Source organism: Neopsephotus bourkii, unplaced genomic scaffold (genome assembly GCF_033783945.1).
Source record: "Neopsephotus bourkii isolate Nb327-2 ecotype Australia unplaced genomic scaffold, CSIRO-AGI_Nbou_v1 NB_1350, whole genome shotgun sequence".
NCBI lineage: Eukaryota > Metazoa > Chordata > Aves > Psittaciformes > Psittacidae > Neopsephotus > Neopsephotus bourkii.
In genome coordinates, this window is record NW_026901829.1 from 1,366,963 (window position 1) to 1,375,748 (window position 8,786).

General features: G+C 40.8%; 1 protein-coding gene across 1 annotated transcript; it reads right to left on the reverse strand.

The window, feature by feature from the left end:
* Window positions 1-303: 303 nt before the first annotated feature.
* On the reverse strand, window positions 304-5,415 carry LOC133219407 (lymphotactin-like). The gene is made up of 3 exons (XM_061366724.1): window positions 4,753-5,415; window positions 2,018-2,135; window positions 304-1,304 (listed from the first exon to the last, which is right to left on the reverse strand). The coding sequence occupies exons 1-3, from the start codon at window positions 4,898-4,900 to the stop codon at window positions 1,199-1,201; spliced, it is 372 nt and encodes a 123-aa protein (XP_061222708.1). The 5' UTR covers window positions 4,901-5,415; the 3' UTR covers window positions 304-1,198.
* Window positions 5,416-8,786: the final 3,371 nt, after the last annotated feature.

Here is an 8,786-nt window from a genome sequence, read left to right on the forward strand (position 1 = left end):
CTGCCTACACTTCTCCTCCACCCCCCAGGCTCCTTCAACACCAGTTTTTTCTTCTTTGCCCAGAGCTCTTCCTTGTCTGCTTTCATAATGTGGGGGTCATCCTTGTGTTGTATAAAGTCTAACTTTTAAGTACCCAAAATTCTGAAGAGGTATTGTCTGAAAAATGGGCTTTACTGCTGTAATATTGTGTAGAAAGCTCAAAATCAGATTGCTTTTGAACAATCTGAGTCATGAGTTGGCAGTAGTGTCAGCTCTAGCTGGCTTGATCAAAAGTTCTTATCTTGGTACCCATTTCAACAGTCTCCATCTGCATTACATACAAGCAGACAAATGTACCATTTGATTCCAGGTTTATAGTAACTTTATTAAAATTCAAAACCTTCTGTTAGTAGAATTTATCAATTTTAAAAATATAAGGCATTTACATATACATAGATCTCTAGGGCAGAGAGTTACTATGATTTTGTGAAATACAGATTCTAGACATGGTTTGTTCTTGCTTATTCAGAGAAAAGCAAAGAAGAAAGTAAAACAATTATTTCAGATTTGTTTCACAGGAGGGTGAAAGTGAAGTAACCTTTCAGAGTTACACTGAACTCCTTCACATCATCCCTTGGTGAGAGTGTCCATACATCATTGTCAACTGAGCTAATAGTGCAATGCTGTGTATAAAAATGGAATGATCATCTCCTGATTATTGCACTGATCATGTGGTAGCCTGAAGCATGAGATTACTTTACTTGTACATTATAAAGGTATGAGCAACCATTAAATTATTTAGCACCTTCTCAAACCCAGCACTCAATGCAAAACACTCTGACCTCCATCAGGATGGAGGCCTACGCTCATTCAGCTCTGTGGAGGTCATCTTCCCTCCAGTATGTGAAGCAATGTGCCATTCACCTATAAATGCTATACTGGTCAGGACAGCAAGGATGAGAAGGTATCTACACTCATTTGTAAATAAATAGTAGCAAGCATTTCAGAAGATAAACAGTGTAACAGAGTCCAGCTATAAAACAAACAAGTCAGCAGACATTCAAACAGTGAGATTCTGATGAGTTTCTGTTTCTTCAGAGATTTTATTGCCAATTAATAAGTAGGAATGAAAAGCAAATACTAAGGCTTTATTCTTTGTTATGTGCAGCACTGATGATGATTCCATTTAGCTGGCCTTAGATGCTTGCCTGGGACAGGATTATTTGCCTTTGATGGCACGTCTTTGGTCTATTTTCTTCATAGCGGTCTGCACCCATTTCTGATTAGAGTTTACACAGATCTTGATACCTTTTGTGGTTATAAACCTATGGGAAGAAAGAAAACAAACCAGGTGGCCATTAAATTCCAGTCTCCAAACCCAGGTTTGCTGTTCTTGTTTTTTATGTAGAGCATGAGGAACAATGTGGTAAACCCCTATTACATACTGGAGTTTGTAGTTTTTAGTTGAAATAACAACAGTTAGCAACATTAGTTCCCTATTTATTGTCATGTCCATATTTATTGACTCTAAAAAAGGGAGCATGTTGTTCTGGTATTTTGAGATTATATGAAATCATGATGCACATTTACGTCACATTTAGCTTCCAGAAGCAGACCCTAGATTTGATAAAAATTCATGCTCAAGAGATCAAAAACCAAATACATCTCCTAGCAGGAGTCAGAGTTACCCCAACTGATCTTTCTCCTTAGCTCAAATCAGTGCAACTGGGCTTCTGACTGCTCCACCCTGAACCCTCACTGGGATTTTCCCCCAGTTTCCGATCACAAAATATCTGTCTCTTTGTTCACTGAGATTTCTGCCAGTGTTCGTGAGCAGCAAACATCTCCCACCTCTCAGAGGCCCATTCCTCTCCCCTCACTCCCTCAGCTGTTAGGTGACTGCCTCATGGAAAGGTGATCTAAACTAGGCAGATTTAGTGAATTGGGCCATGAAGTATCGTCAGATGCCCTTTCCGTTCTCCCTGGTATTGTGTTTGCTTAGACAAGTCTGAAGGTGAACTGTGCACTGGATACTTACACGGTGGCGTTTACCGGAACTTGTTGTTTTTCATAGCTGACAAGATTTCGGATGTTCAGTTGCCTTGTAGACAGATGTACACAGCTGAATCTGCGCATGGGCTGGCTTCCAGCACTCCCTGGAAGGGGAAAAATAGATAAATGGCAAAAGTAGTCAATACTGTATTGATATTTAGCCATAGTTACTCAGTAAATTATAAATTTCAGCAGATTTCCAGTTGTGGTTAGAACATGAGTGTCTCATGATGTACAGCCATGAAACCCAGTTATACAGGAGACCTCAAGGTATTTTTTGGCAGGCATCCTATCATTTCTGAAGTGTTACTGTTATTTCACTTAAGATACTAACCTTCAACTGTTGTCCTGAACAATTGTATCATCATTCTGCCCCTAGGGACTCACTGCTTCCATAGCAGAAAAAGTGTTTGGCATCATTCATAATCAGATCTGTATCATCTGCAAGTAAGTGTCCTTATGGAGCAGTGCTTAGAATTGGCACCTTTCCTGGGTGGATTTCCAAATGCCATCTGAAAATAAATCAATAATTCCTCTTACTTTCCAACTGAAGGAAAGCAAGGCTACTTGTCTCATCCAAAACTTGTCTCACACTAGACATCCAAAACTAAAGTTTGTTGAAAGGGAGGTATATCCGTCAAAAGACTGAGTGCTTACATACTCTTGCTATAAGCCTGGTTTCATAATGATGTGTTACTTAGTTATCTCTTTCCTCTAAGATTTTCCTGCACTTCAGGGAAATGCACTGGTGATTAATAAAGCAGATCATGATACCAGTGTCGAAATCTCTGGGCAGTTGTTACCTTAAGCAGTTGTTACCTTACATGATGATAACTAAAAATGGGAGCTCATTTAAGTGAGATGAGCTATATGTATATGTAACTGGAAGCCTCACTTGCTAGTTTCTGGTTTCCTCCCACCCATCAAAGACACATTTGAGAAAGCATAGGGGGACAAACAGAACACCACAGTATTCTCAGGTTTCTTTTTAAAGAATTTGTAGAGAAACTGGCTTTAGATCAAGATGTCCAAGATCTGTTGAGGTAACACTTGCTAAATATCAAACCTGCTTCACATAATCTCATTATCTGTGAGCCTTTTTTTTTTTGTTTGAAAGAATTGGAGTAGCTGACAAACATACATCGGCCTTCGGAGAAGCTGTAGCATAGCCCGTGCAGGGGTACCAGCAGAGTTGCTAATCCTTGGGATTTTGTTTGCCTGAAGGAATATCTCTTCTGATCTTGCTTTGGTCACAAGCAACACAATGTATTTTTTTTTTTGGTGATTCATTACCAATATGTACTTTACTGCCTCAGAATGGTTTTCAAAATGTGCTGTTAAAGAGCTCAAAGATAGTCAAGCAATCCTTAGCAGTGCTAGTAATATTCTTTCTACTACTAAAATATCTGCAGGGAATACATCCAGGTAATACCAGCAGAGCACCTGTAAGCCTGAAAACAAAACAAAACTGCTCCACACCTATAAGGTCCCTTTTTTCTGGTGGTTTGTTTTGGGTTTTGTATGTTTTGTTTTGTTTGTTTTTTTTATCATTCTTCTTTCTAATCTTCTATTCCTTGCACACCCCGTCAATGTGCTTTTTCAGACTTGCTGATATTTGTGGCAAATTATGCAACCTGAAGAATGACATTACAGACTGGCAGTCTGTGATCAAAGCCATGTGTTGCTGCGATGAACAGCAGTAGTGTTCATCACCATATAAGAATGTAGTATGATGTAGCTGTAAGGGTACTAGGTCAACCTACTCACTGCGTAGCTACGTATCTTGAGAATGCTTAGCAGGTCTCAGTTTGGTTTTGGTGTGGTTTTGTGAAGATGCCTTTTCTGTGTGCTTCTCTTTGCATACTTTTTTGGGTTTGCATATAGCTTGCATGTGAGTATTTTGTGTGATTTTTGTTTGTGTTTTATGTGTTCTTGAATCTGATTGTGCATCAGAAGATGTGCTTATGTGTGTATATTTTCACATGATGCACATAACCTAACTCAGAAGTCACAGGCCTAACCATCATTTTAGACAAAGTTATATAAAGCATGGCTAGTAAACATGGCTCATCTCTATGCTCATAAATGATCTCAAACAAGATGATAAATTGTATGAAATCAGGAAGACAGAAAAGACCTTGTACAAATCCATTGCTCTCCTTTGCAGTTTTTGTTCATAGTTTGCCTGTCTGAACTAAAATATTTGGTTAGAAACAAGCAAGTAGGCAATATGTGGAAGAACTTTTTAAACAGGGACATTAGAGGGATTAAGCCTATATAGCTAGAGAAAGACCAAGAAAAAATAATATAATAAAAATCCATATAAAAGTAGCATATCAGGAAAAAGAAAAAAAAATACATCTTATTCAAGAAATATTTTGCATAAAATGTTATTAACCTGTAGACCTCATTGCTTATATGGCACCAGAGAGATTAAAAGACATTGTGTCTTCAAGATTTCATTATTTTCAGAGAGAAAATAATGCACAGAAACCCTTTAAGTGTTCTAAGCACAGAAACTCTCCTTGTATTAAAGCAGAAGCAAACCTCTAATTGGCAGGACATAGACTAAATTTCCCATGAAGTTGCCTTTCCTGTGGTTCTAACCTGGATTTCTTGTGCATTTTGTCTTATGAATCAGCTCTGTGAATGAATCCTGCTCATCAGACCACTGGTGCAATATGGAGCAACTCCGACCTTCTTGCTGGGTTGTAAACTTACCTTTCACCTCATGCACAGTGAACATGGCAAGCCAGAAGATGAGGAGGATAGCTGCAGTGTGGAGTTTCATTGCTGGTGGCTTCTTTGTCACAGCAGGGAAGAAAGCGGCTACTGTCAGCCCTCTTTCACAGAGTTTATATGTTGTCATTCAGTGGTCAGTTCCTGTGTTCACTTTTGGGGCGTCATGGTGGGGCTGACTTTAAGTGGAAAAAATTGAGTGTCAGTACTTTTTCTGGTGACAGAGAACCACCTCCTTTCCCCCACCCATCCTTCACTAGGCCCCCTGTGAAGGTTTTCCTGCGCAAACCCTGCTGTGGTCGCACTTGCTTCTGTGTTGCAGGTAGGGTTTATTTCAAGCTGCAAAAAGTGAGAGCTCTTGTTCTGTAGTGGAAACTACCAAATGTTCCTGTCCCTTCACACCTCCATTCAAGAGCTGTAGCTGAGCTGCACTGCAGAGGCACAGTGTAACTTTCAGAGCTACCCCCTTGACAATGTACCACTTAAAAGGGGAACTCTGAGCTAAAGGATGGTGGAAACAAAATCTCCTTGGCTTTTTCCATAGTGGCTATAGATGGTCACTTTAATGTTTTGCTTTGCTATTCTATCACTCCTGTTTCCTATGTGTGGTGGAGTTTGTCAAAACTCTTCTTTTTTCTTCATCATTTGGTATGGCCAAAGCTGATATCACTGCTGGAAAAAGGAAGAGCGAACACACATTTACATACTGAGCCAGATCCATTAGCCCTCCTGCCAGTCAGACATAACTAAAATATGTGGTTTCAAAGAAGAATGAGAGTTTCTTAAGTTTTTTTGTTTTGTTGGGACTTTTTTGTCTGTTTGTTTTGTGGCATGGTCTTTCTAGTATAAACAATGGAGCCTATGAAAGTAACCAGACAAAGAGGCACAATTTATAAGAATGAAGAAAACAGTTCATTGCACTGCTGAGCAAAGATGGTGTTGATAACAGGTCTGTCAACTTGTTCCAATTGTACCTCTATCAAAATTGTCCTTTTGTTTGTCTGTGCTAGTCCTATTACCCAGGTTTAGGTGTCCTTTCTATGTTGCAGTAAAGTGGTTTGAGTTACTGGACAACATTGCTGCAAATATTTTCCAAGCAATCTGTGGACCTCCAGACCACACATGAAGCAGCACCTGTGCCAGCATCATTGTCCAGGGCCTCTGAGCAGAAATGTCCTCTCATGCTTTACGCTCTGGAGCCTGGTCGAAAAAGCCCATGGAGACCCAGCCAGGCCTGGTGTCATGGGTAAGCACCAAGCTGCCTGATGCCTGAGAAAGTAATGCAGGTAGCTGTCAGGGCAGAGCCTCGAGCAGGTGTCCTTCATGCAAGTCTGAAGTTTCCCCTGATCTTAACCTCCAGTTCTCACCTCAGCTGGTTAATTCCAGTTTTCCGAATTCTTGATAACATCAGTGTTAATTGCTTTGCATGGGGAAACACAGCATATGGAAGTTAGTTCTGTAAGTTTCCTCAGGCAAATTAAGATTGAGCTAAGAACTGAGCTATAATACTTGACTCCTAGGCTGTAATAGCTGGTCTGTAACCCCAGGAACAATCTGCAGGTAGAGAAGATGCTGTTTGGTTCACTTGTATATACATGCATATTCTTTGTTCCTTTTAGTTTGATTCTCTCATCTTACATATACCATGCAACCTAGAAAAAAGCAGTGGCAAAGGTAAACATTAAGCAGGTGTAAGGTACTTGCTGCTTTACTTGAATGCCTGCTAAACACGCTTGCAACCCTAATAAAGTTGCAACAAAATGGAAGTGAGAGCTTCAACCGAAGCCCCTAAAGGACACGCCTGATGCCTCACAGGGAAGTAACCATACCGATCTCAGCAGCACTACTGGGAATTCTGTCTTTAGTTTATGCCTAAGCAGCATAGCAGCCTTGGGTTTTGCTGAGCACTACCTGAAATCACTCCTTAAATGAGATGTTCTAACTTTTTGGTACTTGCCAGGTTTGAGATGCAAGATAGCAACTTTGCCATTGATGCTAGAGAGAAGGTGTCTCTGCTTTAAGAGAAAAGATGCTCCCCCACTTCTTCTCACTGATATGGTATTTACATGTTGATACGGTATGTACACGTATGTATACAGTCACTGTCTACAGCTTTGAGCAGAAGGGTCACCAGCTGTATTGAGCATGAGCCAGCTAAGAAAAAATCTCTCCAACAGAAGCTTTGTGGGTTATAGATTCATCATAGAATCACAGAATAGTTAGGGTTGGAAAGGACCTTAAGATCATCAAGTTCCAACGCCCCTGCCACTGGCAGGGACTCCTCACACTAAACCATATCACCCAAGGCTCTGTCCAACCTGGCCTTGAACACTGCCAGGTACGGAGCATTCACAGCTTCCTTGGGCAACCCACTCCAGTGCCTCACCACCCTTACAGTAAAGAACCTCCTCCTTATATCCAATCTAAACTTCCCCTGTTTAAGTTTTAACCCGTTACCCCTTGTCCTGTCACTACAGTCCCTAATGAAGAGTCCCTTCTCAGCACCCTTATAAGCCCCCTTCAGATACTGGAAGGCTGCTATGAGGTCTCCATGCAGCCTTCCCTTCGCCAGGCTGAACAGCCAAATTTTCTCATCCCGTCATCCTTGAGGTGTCCTTAGAAAGCCTGTTGCTTCTTCAGTTTTCCACCACTCTTAAGGTGGGATGAAAAATATTGCCCTGTGGTAGGTTTTTCCCCTCTGTAGTTCTCATTTGCTGTGGCCTCCTAGACTGTTGTTCTCTGTAGCTAGCTTACGTTCAGTGAAGTCTGTGTTTTGGAGGAGTTTTGTGGGCTGGAGTCCTACAACCCTATCTGCAGAAGTTTGGTGAACTCCCGTGTTCTAATATTGGTATAAGGCTCATTTTGCATGTACCCTAACACTAGTGTGCATTGCCTCTGTGCTATGGCAAAAGCTAAGTGCAAGATGATCAGTTTTATAGCCTTTCTGTTTTCTTGATGGTAAGTCATACTGAAAAGATAGCTAGCAAGTGTCCAAAGTATGTTCCTATTACTGTTTCTCAGCTCTGGTTAAGCTGAATGCTAATGATACATGTCCTGGGGCTTGACTGCCTCCTTCTATGGCTCACTCATCACTGGCTGCTTTCAAAGCATTCTGGAGTAAAATGATAATTTGCAGTTTGTGATACATCCACAGACAATTAGATTGTATGATCATGGAATTTTATGGAATTAAATGAAATACTTGTTAAATAAAATTATGGGATATTATTATGGAACTGTAAAGTCTGAATTCTGGATAAAGATGGCTAACTTTACCATGATGCTTCCCATGCCCTTGGCTGCAGGTATGATACGTGAGCCATGAGAACTGCCCCTTCTCCTCCCCTCCACATCTCGTGTTTAACGCATGCGCTCTTTGCTGAGAGAAAGCAGGTCCAGACAGATATTGTAGGTATGGATGTGTAGTTGTGTCAGTGTTTAACCTTTGCACAGAAAGCCACAGGCTTTGAGTTAGTTTCTCGAGCCTCCAATACATCATGGGGAGAGGCTGGGTCACACAGCCCTTGGAGAGGACAGCAACAGCTAGCTTGAGGAGTTCAAAACTCTAATATGGGCTGGCAGGTCACTGTCACTTTTGAAGAATAAATCAGGGCATTCAGTGACTTTAAGAACCTCATCTTAGATACGTCTGTATCCCCGACAACTGTTTTCATGGTGGGTGATGTCATCCTCAGGAGATGCATGTCTGTCTCTAATTGTCTACAAAAGCAGTATTTGCATGTAACTATTCCAGACATGGTGAGTGAAGTTAGGTGGGATAAATATGACCCTAATGTATTCTGGGTTTGTGTTGTTTCTTAACAGTTGGAGTACTGGTTTAAGAATTACCAGCAAGTGACATCCAGCTCTGATTATCTATCTATCTATCTATCTATCTATCTATCTATCTCTCCCTCTCTATATATAAGACTTTCCTTCTCCCCATTCCTCCCTGTCACCTTTGCACCATAGATTTCCTGCTGATTTCATAGGTACGTGAAATAGCAGTTTATATT